The following is an 18,567-nucleotide window of genomic DNA, read 5'->3' as shown; positions in this document are numbered from 1 at the left end:
GCTGCTGCACATTCACTGGCGTTAAATAGGTTCAATGTGGCTCTCTTGAGCCAAGACTGTGTAGGTTGTTGATTAAGAAAAAATAACTAACTTAACACTTTTCCAGCTGGAGGAGGAAGTGACTCCATAAAAAAGCTCCTTATTTTCTTCAATAGCCAAGGGGCCAGACACACCGCAGGCCGGGCACCCCGGCCAGCTGCAGGCAGGCTGACCTCGTGTCTCCCCCGCCTCCGCGCTGGGCCCTCAGATGCTCCGAAGTGAGACTTGCGTGGTCCTTCCTGTTGAAGCTGTTCCATTTCATATAAGTCATTAAGCCTTAATTAGAAGAGGACTTGTTGAGCATTCATTAAACATTAAATACTAATTGAGCGCCCGGGGAGAGCGCCGGCACCATTCGGCCGCGGAGTCATTCTCACGCCGGCCCGAACGGGGCCGCGGGCAGGCGGGGCAGCCCTGGCCGCCGGCAGCCGTGTCCCCGGCCCGGGGGCGGCGTGCCCGGGGCGGCCGGGCGGGGCAGGCATAGTTGGGCGGCACAGACGGCAACCAGCCACGCCCGCCGGTGCGAGGCGGAAGGTGCGGGTTCATCTCCCCGCAGGGGTTTGAACCCAGATGTCCCACAGGGGCCCCGGCGGCCGGGCGGTGCCGGCCCCCGCACGCTTCCCGGGGTTGGGGGAAAGCCACGCCTGCTCCCGGCATCGGCGGGCGGCCGGGTCACGGCCGCTCCACACGCTCCGCTGCCCCGCAGCCATCGTGCCGGGAGGAGACGAGCCGGTGCCCCTGCCCTGCGCCGCCCCTCTCTCGGCCCGGGCGCCGGCTCACGCCGGGCAGCCCGCGCTGCAGCTCGCCGGGGCGGCGGCGGCGCGAATAGCCCGCCTCCAACCCTCGGTGCTTTTCCCTCAACATCAAAGGGCGTCGGTTTTGCCCGGGGCGGCGTTTTGCCCTCAATAACAAGGCGGCGGCAGCCGCAGCGCGGGCTGCTGGGGCACATACGGGGCGCGGCGCCCACTCGCGCCCCGCCGCCCCCTCGACGGCCTCACCCGTGGCCGGCGGCGCCCGCGCTTCCCGCTGCCCCGCGGCCCTCGCTGGGGGCCGGTCCAGCGCGCCAGGGAGGGGCGGCCCGGCCAGGTAGAGCCGCTGCCCGCGGCGGGGCGGTGGCTCGGGGCGGGCTGCGGGGGCGGGCCGGGGCGGAGCGCGCAGACGGCCGGCGCCGGGGCAGCCGCGCGGGTAGCGGCGGCGTGCGTGGGGCGGATTCGTGCAGGGGCCGCCGAGCCGAGCCGGGTGGTGAGTGTCGGGCACTCGGCGGGGTGGGGAAGTGAGGAGAGGTGAGGCGAGGATGCGGTGCGGCCGGCGGCGGTAAAGCCCGCCACGGCACCTTCCTCCTGCTTATCCCGTTTTGGGATGGTAGAGGACAGCGGCAGCCTCGGGCGGCTTCACCCCCCTGGTAACGCGCGGAACGGGGGCCGTGACTCCTCCGGTGAGGTGGCGCTGGGCTGGTTCTCTGCAGCCGTACCTGCGGCCGCGGGGCTGCGCGGAGGGCGCGGGGGCTTCAGCTCCGTCCCGCCCTGGGCGCTGGGGGGGACGCCGGGCACTGACAGTGGCAGGCGAGCTGGGTGTCTGCAGCGGGAAACAAGTTGGAAACTGCCGAAGCAGGGTTCGTGCTGCCGAGGGAACCCGCTCTCCTCGAGAGGTCTGGTGCGCCGGGGTAGAAAGTACTCGCGGTGTTTTGAAATAGATGACCCAAAACAAGTATTCATCGTACCAGCATGTAAAAAGGGCTAATGTATTAAAATGCAAATATGCATGTGTACTCGGCGATGCTGTTGCGTGTTTCCTGTTTACCATGTTAATTAGAAGTTGTAAGGCAGAACTTCGCCAAGAGTAATCCAGGGCAGTATTTGACCCAGTAATGCTCACTGAGTGATGCAGTGGCTTTTAGAGTTCTGGGATTTTTAGACCAAAACATAACCCAAATATTTACTGAACTTCATTAATGAGAAATGTATGAATTGTAAGACGACTTACACCTTTGAAACTATTCTCTACGGGTACAAGTGTGAAAACTGACTCAGCCAGTATGGAGAGAAAGTTAAACTCTCCACTCTTGTTTTTCTAAGGAAAATTTTGGCCATGAAGTTTGATCCCAATCTTGAATGCACCAGGATGCTTTTCTGTAACGTTTTGGGTAACGTTAACTAATTGTGCAAAATTTTGAGATTTGGGATATATAAAGCTGCCATTATAAAGCAAGATGAGCACACTTGCAAACAAATGCAGGCAAAAACATACAGAAACATCATGGAGTCCTAATTGTTTTTCAAGGATTTTGTTGTTCTTTTTTTGAGAGCTAGTATTTTTCAGGAAACTGTTTTGTTTCATTCACTGTGTCCTTTTAATTTAGGAGTAGTTGTAGAACAGAAAAATGTATTATAGAAACAATTTTGACATTAAACAAATGTTTGTTTGTTTGTTTGTTTTTTGTAGTCCACCTCACACCTTCCAGATTCTTCCAGAGAAGAAAATAAAAAGAAACCCGTTTTGGAAAGACTTGGAAATTTGTTTGGTACAGGGAAGAGGAAAAATGTCAAAAGTTCACTAGAACACACTTCACGTCATAAGGGTGAGAGGTCAGGTTCTCCTCACGGGGCCCAGGCAGTGTACTGTAGGCACTTCAAAGAAGGACACGAAGCTCCTCAAGTTGAGAAACAAGTGAGAAACGTAAGTGGCCTTCCTGAGGCACAGGAATATAATTTCAGTGAGGAAGTAAGACCGCTGTATCACGATACGATTTCGGAATGGAGCAGTAGGGGAGTCTCTTCTGACAGCGAGTGGTCAGCAGACTGGAGCGGCAGCAGTGAAACCATTAAAAACTCTTTCTGTGAGAGCAGCCTGAATGTGGAAACACTGGGGCTGGAGAAAGAAACCGTCACAGATATAAATAATTCCACAACTCCAGATTTCATACAGAGCTTGAGAAATTTGTCTAGTGAAGACTTAGAAAAGAGTATCTTAAGTCACAAGCAGCTTGTGAACACGTGGGTGTCTGAGGAGCCCGGGCATGCAAAACCAAAGGATTTGCCATACGAGTTGGAATCTGCAGCGAGTGAGCACGCATATTCTGCTAGAGTGTTAACTGTTGATATCTATCTAAGAAAAACAGAGGAACTCCTTAATGAACCCGTGACTCTTAAATCGGAAGAAAATTGCAGTGATTCGGACACAATGGATAAAAAATCTGCTAGTAAAAGATCTGGAAAACGGAGAAAGTCTCAGTCGTCTAGTGACATTCCAAATGGAGAGAGAAACCAGACTGAGAATACTGCAAGGGAGGAATCCGGTTTTGAGGATGATGCCCATTCTGAGGTGTTTTCAGACAAGATAATAAACCCTGAGCGAAAAGTGAGGTCTCTTCAACAGACTCCTGAAAGAAATTCCTCTTTCTCAGGTAGTAATCAGGACCTAAAAGTTGGATCTGCTCACAAAGGGGCATCTAAAGCTGAAGCTGACAAGGGCAAGCAGCAGATCTCAAACACAGGCTCTGCAAGGAGAAGATCATATAAAAAGAATCAGTCGGATACTGTACCTATTTCCCCTACTGGTTTGAAGGGTCAGGTGAAAGATTACTCTTCAAAAAGGCAACCTTTAGCATCGCCAGAGACTAACCCAGTGACAAAAAGAACTTCAGTGGAAAAGGGAGCTATACCTGTGGCTTTTGGGGAAGACAGTTTGGAGTCTCCCAAAGGTTCTTTGGCTGCTAAGACAGAAGACTTGGTGTTTGCTGAAGGCAGAAATGATAGCAAGGCAATAAAGAATGGTAATGGTCCAGATGGAAGAGCTTTCTTGCATACTGATGGGATTAAAAATGGAGACCTGTGTCTGTCAGCTGAGAGACAGACAAATTCTGATTTAGACACCTCAAAGCTGAAGAGTTTGGATTCTTCCCGAACAGTCATGACAAAGATTAGCCTGTAAGTAACAAACTAGTTTACCTTGTCCTTGTAGCTGTAATTTTGCTTGTATCTGTGCTTAGAATTCTATGGAAACACTAGCTGTGTATCTGTTATCTGTCGAAATTGTTTTCAGTTACAAACTGCCCTTAAAAAAAATAAGTTACCATAACTAAAGCTACCACTTAATGAGCACTGTAGTCTACACGTATTAGAAAAATAATTAATTTTTTCATGTTTTAAATTGATAGGGAATGTCTTTGTCACATCCACTATATGGAATAATTTAGCATATATAAAAACTGCTCAGTCATCATCGTTGTGGATCAGATTAATTCATCTATCATTGACCTTAATTTATTTTTCTCTCTGTAACCAAATCAGAATGTGGTTGAAGACTTTGTATGTGAAAATCTTTTGAATAAGAAATGTATTCAGGTTTTCTATGAAGCAGCCTAAGTTCTGCTATTATTTTATGAAGAAGTGTGGTATGCAATATAGAACTTGATTGTTCAAATGATATGATAGGTCACACTCCAAAGTTTTGAATACGTATGGTTGCTTTCTTAAGTATGTGCAGGGTGAATCACTTAAATTTTGATGCATGTGAATAACATCAGGTATTTGCAGAATGAAGCATATATTAGTTTTCAGTTTTTGATTTTACACTTGAAGAAACTGTCTCTGTCAAACAGGTGGTCAGAGCTTTCCTTAGGATTATAAAAAAGCAGCTGTAATTATAAAGTTCACTGTTATCACTAGTATGAGACCAGTGATTGATTACTTGGATACTGTTGGATTCTCATCCACAGGCAATGATTTGTTTGCATTATTCATCTCTGTTGTTTGGTTGCCATGGCTGTGTGCTGTGTGCAGTTGCACTCCTTGTTCTGACATGTTCAGTTGTAGATGTGGGGGCACACTGAATCCTGTAGGCCCACCCGAGGTACATTGAGCGTTGATAATTGTCCTTGTGCTAGAGGGAGGTGGAGGTTCAACATGATGGTTTAAGAGACACGTCTGTTTGCAGTTATACTTCCTACATCTGAGAAGCACAGGAGCAGTTTCCTTTGCACAATTTTTAATATTCTACATCTGAGTCCTTAATTTGTAACTTAAGTTTAAAAAGCCTAGTACTGAAAGTTAGGCTGTGGCATTTTTGTACTGGGTGACGCCTTGCCATCTGGCAGTATAGATCACAAATCTTAAACTCTTGAGTTTGTATCGTCACAGCTTCAGTGGAAAGGTAGCTTTCATATTGTTTTTTTCTCTGTGTCACTGTCATTAGTGATGATGAAGTTATAAACCCCTGCATAGCTGGATTTCATTCCCTCTGTGTATCTCCTGGGCTTGCCGTACGGTGAATTATCTTTTACTGTAGTCCTAAAGTAACAGGCGATGGTCCTGTCTGAAAGACCAGATTTTAACGAATAAATAACCTATTCTGTTTCATCCCATTTTGTGGGGTGTGTGACGCTGTGTCTTGGCCTTATCTGCTGCTGTAGGAACTTTATCCCTGGGTGGGGACTGCCGTGTTGCCTGCAAGGTTTCTGATGCATCTGATAGCTGTCATAGCACAGCACCACACCATTTCTTTAGCCAGAGTTACATGCTCGGGTGGTCTGGTATAATTTAGTCATTCATTAGAATGTATGAACTATGAACCTGGATGGGGATTAAGGTGCTGTAAAATGGGAAAGGGGAAGATGGTGCCATTACTAGAAGACAGTGTCTTTTTATTCTGTAGTTATCGCTGTGAACAGATAAATTTTTCATTTTCAAAGGTCAAAAAGCTATTTTTAGATCACATTAATTCCTTTCTGGTTTAAAAATACCCATTTACTTAGAGATTCCTTGGCTCCTTTTAAAATGGATTTTATATAATACAAGTAGTTCTCCCTTAAAAATACATGATATCTCTTACTAATAGCATTGTGCCAATTCTGGGAATCAGGTTTCTTTGGAAACAATTTCAAAACAGGTCAGTTTCTCCAGTCACCTCCAGAAATGCAGGTTTCCGGTAAATAAAGATAGCATTTTCTCTCTTTTCTCCATTTCTGTCTGTGTACCGGAGAACTTGAAAGTCACAGGATACTTTGCTTCTAGCTTTTGAAAGGGAAACCTGTCAGATTTGAGACTAAAATGAGGTTGATGGTAAATCTTAATTGGCAAATAAAACCTCAGGCAGCAGTCACTTTGATGTGCTTAGCGGAAAACTTGGCTTCAGTTGTCATACTTTATGTTCAGACATGGTTTTGTAGTTGCCTTTACATTTAAGCCCACTTGTTGAATTATTCTTCTCTTTTCACATGCCATTTTTCTTTGCTCACCTCAATCTGATATTTTGACATCAGTGTTTTTTTGGCACTACTTGCAAGCTTGATGTGTGACTCACCTTCCCTTTTTGACTGTTGGGAGAGGTTTAACTGCTTGCTTCCACAGTTTAGCTGCAAGGTGTAACCACAGAGAAGGACATTGGTATTTCTCTTGTGCCTGCTTGTTCCTGGCGTTGCAGATCAGTAAGAATGAGCCACACTGGACTGATTGTAAGAACGCATTTGTGCTGTAGTTTTTTTCCCCATACAAGATGGGAGGCTTAAAGGATACTCAAACAAGCTTGGAGACTCAGTTCTTGCAATAAAGTGCGTCTCTTGGCTGTATTTAAAACCAGTATTTTGTAGTGTGGAAAAAGGTGTAATGAAAAGATTACAGGAGGCCAGCTGTAGTGAGTGGAGCTGCAGGGCTGAGCTTTCTCATGCTCTTTGGTCTCAGCTGTTTGGCTGCTGCTGCTGTGCAGAAGTACTGCAGAATACAAAATACAAAGTGTTGAAGTGGTTGTTTCTGCATAAATTTGCAAAGCTTGAAACTATACCTTTGAGGGTGAGCTCTTCATTTAAAAGAGGTTTTAGGTGTGGCTGATAAGTATCACTGTTAGCCATTAAACTTGCTTGTGTAAGGGCATACAGAGAGACACAGATTTTATAGGGAAGATACATGTTTTGTTGAAATGTAGTAGTGCAAGTGACAGGTTGACAAAAGGGTAGTATGGGAATGAATTTGTTAAAATAATTGGGCCATTAGTGTTACCTCTTGAAAATACAGGTAAAAGAAAAGGATAAGTACATTTTTCTTCTGATCAGAAAATGATATGAAAGATCCTGGTGAGGAGGAAATTCAGCCCGTGTCAGTAGTGCATCATTGTACCAGGTGAAGGCTAAGCCTGTGCTGTGCTCCATAGGCAGGAGCATAGCCAGCAGGTCAAAGGACAAGATACTTGGTGCTCATGGGTCTACATCTGGGTCACTCTGTTGAGTTGTAGTTCTTCCTCACCTCCCAACTCTCTTCTGGTATAAGAGAGATGTTCCCAGATTGGAATGAGTCCAGCAGTGAACCATTAAAGAAAGTGACAGCTCTGGAGCAAATTATGGATGAGAAGCTGAAGCAGCTTGGTTTCTTCAACTGAGAGAAGAGAAGGATACAGATAGACCTCAGTCATCTCTCACTACCTATAGAGAAGGCAGAGCCAGATTTGTCCCTGAGCTGTGAAGGGACAACAGCCACAGCTGCAAGTTGTAACAGTGAAGTTTTAATGAGATATAAGGCAAAAATAATTAACAGTGACAGTGGCCTCCCTGCTGCAGTGCTTCGCTAGGAAGGTTGTGAGATCTTGATCCTTGAAGTTATTCAAAACTTGATCAGGCAAAGCTTTCAGGAACATGATCTAACTTTGAAGCTGTCCCTGTTTTTAGTAGGAAGTTAGGTTAGCTGATCTTCAGAGGTCCCCTCCAACTCATAGTCATTTTGCAAAGAGAAGAGCCATAGAATAATTTAACTTTCAAAAGTTTAGGAAAAACCAGTTGTAGTTTAAATGAAAATTAATGCCTCAATATATTTAATTTTTTGCTGTACGATAGTTCCCTTCATACCTTCCCTCTTTCAGGAACATTTTTTTTTCCTGTTTTTCCTTAAGTTTTCCAAATGTGTTTCATTAGTACCTATCTGAAGTATGGCCAGTGGATATTGAGTTTGCTATTTCTTCTTTTGTTGATCATGCATTTTTCATAATTCTTCATAAAGTTGTGAATTAGCTTGAGTAGACTGGTAGTTAGAGGGAGCACTGTTGGGAAGTCTTCTCTGAAATGACATGATGAGGGGTCTACAGGGAAACTGAATAGGGCCTCTTTGCCAGGAGCTGTAGTGATAGGACAAGGAGTACTGGGTACAAACTGAGAGACAGGAAATTTATGCTGGATATTAGGAAGAAAGTTTTTACTGTGAGGGTGTTGAGACACTACAGAAGGTTGCCTGAGGAGGTTGAGAATGCCCCAACCCTGGCAGCACTCAAAGCCAGGTTGGAAAAGGTTTTATGCAACCTGGTCTAGTAGGAGGTGTCCCTGCCCATGGCAGGGGAGTAGAGGCTAGATAATCTTTTAAGATCCATTGCAGCCTCTTAATAGTCTATGATTCTATGATTTCTAACAGTTGCTCTCTGTATAGACTCATAGGTAACTATTTTTGAATCCTCCTATTATTTCAGTAAGTTTGTTCCTCACAATATTCCTAAGAAATAAAGCTTGTACAATGGAGAGTTTTGCATTGGAAGGGTTTAATTTCTTACTTGAGATGGATTACTTGAGGAAGAGGGCAATTGATCTCGTGTTTTGGGTTGTTCCTGTATCTCACACCACTTTCTTGGGCTAAAGAGCTGCCTGAGAGCTTAGTAAACAGTTTATGTAGGCAAAAAAGAAGAAAACACTTAAATATGAGAATCATCCATTGACTGGTAGAGCATTTGGGACCCTGGAGATTGCTGCAAGCTATTTTCTTTTCATCTCCCACCTTTGTCAGTTTTCACGTAGGGCAGTTTCTACCCGTCCTCCTACTGCTGTGTCCCCAGATTCCTCTTTGGAGAACAGGACTGTCTTGGAGGTGATGGTGGGCTCCCTGACACTCACTCCTTAGATCTGACTGATTAGTTTTGAAGCCATCTGCTTTTTATCTTCACAGCTGTTCATACTGTCAAGTATGCAGTAGCAAGTTACATGGACAGATAATTTTTCCTGGTTGTAGGTATTCAAAGAAAATAGTTTGAAACAAGAAAAGAGCTTGAAACACTGAGCTGTGCCTTCTGCCATAGCACAGGAGTATTGTGTGCATGTACTTGTACATGCCTCTCTATCCACTCTGCTACAAAAGATTTGTGTTTCCAAATGCAATTCTTGTAAAATTATTAGGCTTAGTTTACACCATTTAAATTGTTAGCTAAGTTTACCTGAAGGAAGTGGAAGAGTCCTCACATGTGGTGTTCACTTAGCTGAGGTGGTGATGCAATGCTTGGGGACAGCTAAAATTTTCTGCAAGCACTCATGAGAGTGGAAGAGTTTTCACTCAAATTGAGGTTGCTTCTGCAGTGTAGGTGTAAAAGCTGCAAAGAATCTGGGCAGATGTCTTCAAAACTCATTGGAGAGAACATGCAAATGTTAACCAACTCATTATCACCTTAATGAATTGGGATTTGTTTTCTAAACTCTGTAGGGAATTGCATGTTTATAATTTATTCTTCCTATTCACTACTAAATGGTAATGTCTGTCAGTCATAAGTAGTTGAGTAGCCTCAATTGCAGATGCTGTAAGTTGCTGTTTGTTTTACTAACCTTAAAGAACTAAGTAAATGTTTGAAATATATACTCTTTATTTAGTGTCTAATTTTTTAAATCCATATAGTTACTCCCCTTTTAGTTGATTTCTTTTGAGATATCAAAATTTGAATTAAGTCTGTGGTTTATAATTCTACTTTTTATTGTTTTGAAAATTGTTACAAGCCTGTTCAAGATTAATTAAAGATGTCACTCTGTGTCACTTTGCTTCCTGTAGTCCAGCCAAACCAAAGAACATAGAGCTGAATTTTAAAACGCCTATGAATCAAGACAATTTAGAAAGTGAGCAGGACACTCTTGAAAAACCAGTTAATAAAACTAACAGCAACATTGCCAACAAAATTTCCTTGTTTGAAAACAAATGTGCTAACCAGAGCCAGAGACCTACTGACATCCCTGCTTCAAAAAATAATGCTGTACCAAGCACATTCGTTGGCAGAGCAAAGCTGAAATTTGGAAAACAACCTAAAGAAAATGAACAGCCTGACAAAACATTAAATAAGCAAAGCAGTCGCCAGAAGTTATTTGAGAATGGCACACTGGAGAAAGAAAGCACTGCAGAATTAAAAGGCAAAAATGGAGAAATCTTTACCTCATGCGAGGATATTGGGAAGACAACAGAACTTAAAGTAAAAGCTGCCATATCCCTTTTTAACCAAAGCAGCAAAAGTGATGCTGGTAGTGTCTCTCTGAAGCAACCAGAACCAGAATTAACCACAGCAAAGAAAGAAAGTTCACCTTTTAAACTGCCTTTGCACTCACCTGTAAAAACTGAAAATGCTCAAGATCCTTTCTACCAAAGAAATTACACAAGGTCAGAATCCCATAGCAACGAAGAAAAAGTGCTGCCAAACACAGAGGCTTTATCACAGTGCAATGATGATAAATATCCTCTACCATCTCAGGTTTCCAGATCAGAATTGAAGAAGATGGAAAATGGAGATAAAAAGGTAAAGCCAGGAGATTTGAACTTTGCACCACTGCAGTATGATGACAGCAATCAAGACAGTGCATTGGAATCAGAGCACAACACCAATACGCAAGAGAACCCAGGGAAAACGTGTAATGGATCTGCTGAAGATGACAGCATTTTTGATTCCCCATCTGACATGAAGAAGTTTGCTGAAACAATAAAAAACTTAGACAGCTCAGTTTGTTTACCCCAGAAGAAGAAGAGGTCAAAGCTTCCCAAGTCTCCAGCACCCCACTTTGCAATGCCTCCCATTCATGAAGACAACTTAGAGAAAGTATTTGATCCTAGTGTGTTTACTTTTGGTTTGGGACTGAGGAGGGAAAAAACACAGGATCTGTTACCAGCACAACAAATTAAAATGCAAAGCCTGGAAACAATAGCTAGAGTCAGGCCCAAGCGTGCATCAACCGAGCAAAGTATCATATTCAAAGCTCTGCAGTCATGTAGAGAGGAACCTGCCTTTACTCAGGAAATAAATGGAAAAGAGAACATTGACTGTACAGATGGTGAAATTAAGAGATCACGGCTTGAAAAAAGTTCCCTCTTCTCAAGCTTGCTGTCTTCTAAAGAAAAGTTTTTTAGCCCTTCTGTCACTTCAGTAAATAACACAACAGCTTTTGCAACTGACTCCTCGGGGATGCCTCCTTTACAGCAGGATGTTTCTGGGCCATTCATCATGCCTCAAAAATCTGAGGTAATAAAGATCATTCAGGAAATGAAACAATGTTTGTCGACCTGCTGAATGACTGTTAATTTTGATTTTGCAATTCAGTCTCTTTCAGATGTGAAGTTTCCAAGTTTTGTGGAGAAGTACCTGCAAGCAGATAGTGCCAAAAAAGAACTAAGTTTACAAATGCCCAACTATGGCAATCCTGAGAAAAGTTTTTCGAGCTGGTTAGGAACAAGCAGATATGAATCGAATGTGCCCCCTGGTTTATTAGATGTGGATGTAAGTATTGTGTTTTTAAAAAGCTGCCTGCAAAGTTATCCAGCTTTTATGTTTTTGATAGACAATGTGCATATATTGTTTTGTTTCCTCTCTTTGGGATATATATATATAGATTACAAGTACATTGAGGTGAACTTAGGTATGGTGCCAGTTTTATCTGAAAAGGAAAATGAGACTTTTTGCAAATATGAATGGAAAGCATTTTTTGAATGTCTTTGTACTTGATTTTGTATTATATTGAAACAAATCTTATGCTGACTTTAATTTTTTATTGAAAATTAGTAGAATGCTTTCTGTGAACTTCAGAAAGCTTCTGTTGAAGTAGTCTTTCTTCTCTTCCAACAAGACATTTAGCCATTGTACAGTTTAATAAGTAACAGAGCAAATTTTTTGTTTGAGCCCTCTGTTGTATTCCCATGTATTGGCAGAAAAATATATATATTCTTTAAGAATTCTGTAATAACTGGATAGTAGTGATTATTGAAAGTGCTGCTACAGTGCAGGGCTGTCCCTTGGTCTGATTACAAGCATCTGTTCTTCGTGGCTGAAGACAGACCTGTGTTTTCCCCTCAAAGCAACTTTAATATGGAATATATTTGTAATTTCTGTTTTTAAAATAATGACTCAATGTCCTGTAGTATTTGCTGTTTCTGTTAATGTAAGCCCTTATTGTGACCTGAGAGGAAAACTATAATCAGGAGATCTAAAAACCATGGGAAGAGATATGTTTTCTAAAGTTGAATAGCCACATGAATGGGACTTGTGGAGTTGAAGCTGCATGTAAGAAGTTTGAGAAATACTTTCCAGAGCTAATGGTTATCTGCTATAGCATTTCTACTAAAAGGATCTCCTTTCTTTGTCACCTTGCTGGAGACAACCATCCATGGTAGCTTGCAGTTCTAGAATTTTGATTCTTCTCTTATGGGGAAGTTTTCTTAATTAGAGTGGAGCTGAAAATTAGAGGGGGTTATTTATAGTAGTGTAGATTTATATTACCAGTTAAAGAGGCTTTCTTACTCTGTTGGTCCTGCTTGGATTTAAAAACTTGAATTTAAAGCTAAATGTCTAGTACTGTCTTAGTTTGTTTTTTGCTACTTAAACTATTTTTCTTGAGTGGGTTTCGATTTTGCAGTAGAGTGTGGAGGCCTGATACAGCAGTGGAGTGTGTACATACCTAAGACTTTAGGCTTCATACCTAACCCATTAGGCTTCAAAGGGTTTCTGGATTTCTGTGGCACTGTTGCTGACTGAAATGTTTTGCTCAAGTTGGGAATCAAAAATGTTTCTGTGAGGTGTACCTGCTGTGCATCTTCCACTGACTAAGAAAATGATGATGCAATGGCTAGTGGGTAATGTGAAGGAAAGAGTAAGGGCAGCCCAAAACAATGACTTTGTCATTCCTCAAAACACAGAACAAGTTTTAACTGGAATTGAAGCGCAGGCTAAAAACCAGTCGTGCTTCAACATGTCTTGATGATGCCTACAAAAACCTGGTGGTGGTTAAGAACTGTCTTGCGACCACTGCCTGCTCTTCATATTAACTACTGTATTCTCTTTAATTCCTTGCACGTGTTGCTGGTTACCTATTTAGGGGCAGGATCTGTTTTTGTCTTTTTGTTTGTGTGAATCATTCCTAGAACAGCAGGACCCTGTCCCAGAATGAACACTCCTGTTCTTCCTGGGAAACCAAACACATAATTTCAATGCTTGCTTTATTTGCTTGAAGGTGACGTGATGCAACCACAACTTTCCCATATATTTTATATCATACAATTTACTGCTGACTTCAACATTGTTTTAGATTTTGTATACCTCCGTGTGTTTTAGTTGTTCTGAATATTTTTATTTTATCCCTTAGTGTGCAGTCTCAGCTCTTTGAGGAAACCTGTTAGAAAATTTATTAAGCTGGTTAGCTCATACATGTATGTGCCATTATGCATCCTCCATATTTTCATATATTTCTTAAAAATACACCATGCTTTATGGCTTGACATTTTTAGACATTTAAACTCAGCATTATCATTGTACAGCATGTACTTCATCAGTGACAGTTTTTAAAGTAGTCTCTTGGTATTGAAATCCTGGGCTATATAGGAAGATGATCAGGATGATTTTAAAGCATTTCAGATCTGAGGATAGTCAGCTTCAGTGAGATGATAATTCAGAGTTTTTAAAAAATGTATAAATTTATATATTTGTGACAAGGTGCTGATCCGCAAGGGGAAGTAGAGATTGAAGTGGTAAGTAGGTAGAGTTAAAAGGTTACCAACTTTTGCTATTCCGAGTATTTTTTTATTTTGTTTTACTAGCCCTTTTTTTATAGCTGAGTATCTTTACTGAAAATGTTTTTGATTTTGTGGGGGTTTTTTGTGATTTTTTTTCTCTTCTCACTGTCTATTAGACACTTCCAAGAAATGGACAAAGTAAAATCAATCCCAGACCTGGCAAGGTAAGATCAATTTTAATAGTTTTAGTGTTCCTTTCTATATTTAAAGCTTAGAAAGATAGAACTATATGTTACTGGTGTGTTTTTCTGTTTTGTTGGGTTTTTTTTTTTACACAGCTGGTGATATACTGTGACTCAGACTGTCAAAAAGCTGGCATTGAAGTTTTCCATGATGTTCCAGATTGCAGTTCTTGGGTTCTGTCACCAACAATTTTAGTTAAAGTCATCAGAGGATGGTAAGAGATCAATTTTTACTCTTTATGCAAAGATTTTTACTCTATCCAAGAATGTTTTGAAGCAGAAGTTGCATGTGATTCACAGTAAGTCTGGCTTGTAACAATGTAGAGCTGTGAGCAAGAAATAGGGCATTTTACCTCTGCAACAGGAAGTTCTGAGCTGGAAAACCTATTTTGCTGACTAATTGAGTGAGTGTTACCATCTCTTAGGGTGCGAGATGTCACCAGGCATAGGTGTGGGATGAAATGACAGATTCTGTTCAGCTAGTTTGCCCTTCAGCTCCTCTGGTCATTAGGGATTCTTGCATAGAATTTGGATTGGGCTAAAAGGCTAGCAAATAAGTTTAAAGCTAGGTCTTACATAATTATTTCATGACCAAAGGATTAGGATGGTGCTGTAGAGATAATTGACTGTTTCTCTGACAAAAGGAGGGATTTTGCTCCAAAAGCTGTATTGCCCAAGAGTAATTCAAAGCAAGTTCATCTCCTTCTTTCTTCATAGCATCAACAGAGGGGCCATTAGTAGTGTGGCTAGCACAGCAAGTTATGCTGTGGCCGGGCTATAATGCAGTCAAATAGCAGGTTCTCAAAAGTAATTATCTGATAGTGAGGTGCAGACACAAGGGCTAGCCGCAGTAGGAGGTACTGGGAAGCAAACTGATTGCTGTTTAGCTTCAGAAAGCTGGAACAAAAACCTTTTGATCTCTGTACACCAGGTCATCTTTTCTAGCGTGGTCTAGAGAGACTGGGTTTGGGGTTTTTTCCTCGTTCCATTGAGAGCCTGAGTGAAGGGTTTGTATTTGCAGATGGATAAAGTTCTTATTTAGTTATATTTTCTGTTCTGCCATTAAAAATGAAGTTGTCCTTGTCTTCTGAGCAGTCTTATCATCCTCTGGCACATCTACACCAGCTGCTGTGGAACTCTAGACTGTTGTTCACAGGATCCAAGCAACTTGTCCTTTTATACATGATGCAGCAGTCTGCATTGTCATTGTATTCTCTGATGTACAAACTGGTTCTGATTAGTATCTCATACGAAGTCTGGTATTCAGAGACAGTAGTCTTTGCTGCCCCAAATTATCAGTTTTAAAAGATGGAGGAGTTTTTTGTGCAAGTACACTTCAGCAGTAGCCATTTTTGTTTTTATCATTGTTTTTAAAGGTATTACAGAGACTGAAAATGGCTTGAATTAGCAGTGTTGGGTGAATGAGCTGTATTGGGGAAATGACAAGGGTTTGGAAACGGTACTGTGTATGAAACGATTTGTTAAGTGGGATCATGATTTTTGCATATCACACTTGATTAAGCACCATGAAAAATTAGATTTTTAAAATTTTATTTTAAGCTGGATACTCTATGAAAAACCAAATTTTGAAGGCCCCTCTATTCCATTGGAAGAAGGAGAGTTGGAACTCACAGATATTTGGGGTGCAGGTGCTTCTGAAGAGCAAAGTGACTGCAAGTCTCAAAAGCCTGCAGTGATCGGTTCAATAAGACTTGTTGTTAAGGCAAGTAATGCAAGTCAAAATTTTTTTTTATAGATCTTAATGTATAGTGATGTTTCATAATGGTGGAGAGTGTGATTGGTCTATTAGGACACAAGTGTAACATGAGCTACAAGTGCATGAAACAATACTCTATGTTGAATTTCATGTTTAATCACAAAAAGCTTGTGGGGGCTTCTGCACAGTGGGGGTTGTGATAACATCAAGAGGAAGGACAGGGTAGAAACAGAACGTGGTGGGCTTTATTAGAATAGCCACCAAAATGCTACATACAGCATATGCTTTGTAGTCTGGTCAGTGTCAGGAAAAGCATCCCAGAAAATCATCAATAATTTGGTATTTTCAAAATATGGCTTTTTCTTTTTTTTCCAATACAAACCAAATTTGCACTCAATACAGACTTCAATGTGAAACACCAAACTTTGCTTTGCCTGTTATGGGCAAACTTACCAGTGAGTTTCACACATGATAGAACATCTTTCCTGTGCACTTTTAACCTACCATTAAGTAGTTACAATTGCAGGTTGCCAAAACAAGCACAAGCTATAAAGTTATTTGAGTAGGAAAGTAAAAAGGAGGAATATATATTGCTTGTAACTACAATTCTTGTTTAAGTTGCAGATCTCTTCAAGGATGGCTTGTTTGGTATTATCTTAGGATTTAATTTGGTAGAGGAGATGTTAACTGATGAAAGAAGATGCATTCCTGCCTAGATGGCAGAAAGTAAACAATGTCAATGCTGATTAGAGATTGACTGACTGTCTTGGTTCAAACAGAGACAGGCAAACTGGCTTAGCTATACTTTTATTATAGGCATCTAATAGCAGTAGTAATTGACAAGGGGGGAAACAATTTAAAATAAACAGGTGTTTCAAAACTGATTTAGTTATGCACAGTAATTATAGAACTCCCAGCACAGATCAAGTGATTATGGCGATCTTCATTTTTCAGGATTACAGGGTTTGCCGAATTGATTTGTATACAGAGCCTGAAGGGTTAGGAATCGTGACTTCCTTTTTTGATGACACTGAAGAAACAGGAGTGTTTGGAACCACTCAGAAGACTTGTTCTATTAAAGTGCATTGGGGCATGTAAGTATGCAGCTCTGTATGAATGTGTAGTGCAATGACAGGAATTTGGTTTAAACCATTGGTTACACCTGTCAGACTTGCGAGCAGGCTATATTTATTCTAGTCCTATATTTTGGCAGTATATTTGTTGACAGTAGTGTTAGTACATCACTCTAATGCTTCACTCTTGGGGATCTGACCTAGAATGTTTTGTTAGAGCTAGATTTTCTTCTGCTTGCGTGTAGTAAATACTGAATAACCCTTGTGTACTTGTAGCCAAGGAATGAGTTTGCCTCTCCTGCTTTTTCTCATTCAGGCAAACTTAGCGTAAATGAAGGTGGGGAATGGATTGTTATAATAAGACCACATTTCCCACTTGCTTTCTTCTAAACTTGAAATCATCCAAAGAAGAAAATTTTTGAAGTCCTTCTGTTATAAACTAAGACTTAGTGCTTTAGAGAGTCCGTATGTGACATTGTTGTATTTCTCAGTGCATTTTGATCTGGGTTTTTATGGTGATGTGTAATACAAAGATGTTATGTCGCCTGAAAATATCTGGCCATCTGAGTTAGGAGGGTAATATTGTGAACCAGGCAAGCTTTTATGAGAAAGGAGACCTCTAAGGAGCAATCCAGGTGCCATACCAGTATTAGTTTTCATGGCTTAATAAACAAACTAGTAAATTGTTATGGAAGACATGCTTCAAAGTAGTACTGGGAAAAGTATGCAGAAGAGAGAGAGAAGTTTCTTTCAGAAAAAGTGAGACTGGATCCACTTCCAGTCATCCTGCAGAACTTCTTACAGGGTGTACAGATGTTGGTTGTTAGCTCTTATGTTTGGACACTGATAGCACTTGCCTTGCTGCAAATAGTCTAACTATCAAAAACTGCCTAGCTGAAGGCAGATGTAACATATCAGTTTTTATAGAAATATGTAAAGCAAAGATGTTTCAAATCTACCACATGATATATAGACATTTTTGTTGTTAGGCAAAGGGTATTTTATCTGAGTAAATATTTATACCTTGATTTGTGGAAAAAAAATGAGGCATTTTGGTATGTAGGCAAATTTGAAGATGTCCAAGTCAGTTGGTTCTTTGACAGGAAGTTATTTCTGGTGAACTGCAACCTCAATCCAAATTACATGTCTCGCAAGAGTAAGGAAATCAGATATGTTATTTGCAGGTTGATTGTTAATTCACTTCATCTATGTCTTCACTTTATTTCTGTCTCACTTAAAAGCTATCTGTGACCAGTAAAATTACAGGTTTTTTTGGAAGAAGGCTGAGCCTGTGCACATGAGTTGTCTTTATTTTACATTAGTGTAACAGCATTGTTTTACTAAATCCACATGAACTCTTGCTGTATTAATATCTCCCTCTTGCATTTGTATCCCTGAAGGAAAGCAGCATAGTATTTTCTAGGAAGCGAAATATACTATTTTTCAACTGTATTAGTCTGGTGTAGAAAGAAGTCGCTTCCATGAGAAATTCTGCAGATGACTACTGCTTTTTTGCATGTTGCAGGGTTAGGGGGTTTTTTGCCTTTAGTTTACTGGCATGACATAGTTCACTGTGTTGGCAGGTGAGGGAGGCTCTGATTCTGAGTCACCTTGCCATGTGGGTGTGGTTGTATCATCTTAAAGTTTCCCAGTGTTCATGCTTAATTGCTGTTTGTTAAAAGCTGCCAAGAAAAGTGAGTCAACACACCTTTATCTTCTGACTGTACTCTCTCCTTGTTCTTCCATGTGTGTCAGTTCTTGCAGTGAAGTTAGTCATAGAATCCTTT

At 41.4% G+C, this 18,567-nt stretch overlaps 1 protein-coding gene across 3 annotated transcripts in view; it reads left to right on the top strand.

The window, feature by feature from the left end:
• The window catches only part of CRYBG1 (crystallin beta-gamma domain containing 1), a 95,950-nt gene that overhangs the window by 51,133 nt on the left and 26,250 nt on the right, over positions 1-18,567 (top strand). For 2 of the 3 annotated variants that reach the window (XM_059842348.1, XM_059842349.1), the window contains 7 exons: positions 2,482-3,965; positions 9,819-11,268; positions 11,347-11,523; positions 13,925-13,972; positions 14,087-14,205; positions 15,551-15,713; positions 16,662-16,801. In XM_059842348.1, the coding sequence (XP_059698331.1) occupies positions 2,482-3,965; positions 9,819-11,268; positions 11,347-11,523; positions 13,925-13,972; positions 14,087-14,205; positions 15,551-15,713; positions 16,662-16,801 (3,581 nt within the window). Of the gene's footprint in view, positions 1-1,194; positions 1,282-2,481; positions 3,966-9,818; positions 11,269-11,346; positions 11,524-13,924; positions 13,973-14,086; positions 14,206-15,550; positions 15,714-16,661; positions 16,802-18,567 lie in introns of those variants that run through there. The other variant, XM_059842351.1, reaches the window with a different exon arrangement.

Source organism: Haemorhous mexicanus, chromosome 3, assembly GCF_027477595.1.
Source record: "Haemorhous mexicanus isolate bHaeMex1 chromosome 3, bHaeMex1.pri, whole genome shotgun sequence".
In the NCBI taxonomy this organism is placed as follows: domain Eukaryota; kingdom Metazoa; phylum Chordata; class Aves; order Passeriformes; family Fringillidae; genus Haemorhous; species Haemorhous mexicanus.
Note: the sequence above shows the minus strand (reverse complement) of the source record. Positions and strands in the feature narration are given on the sequence as shown.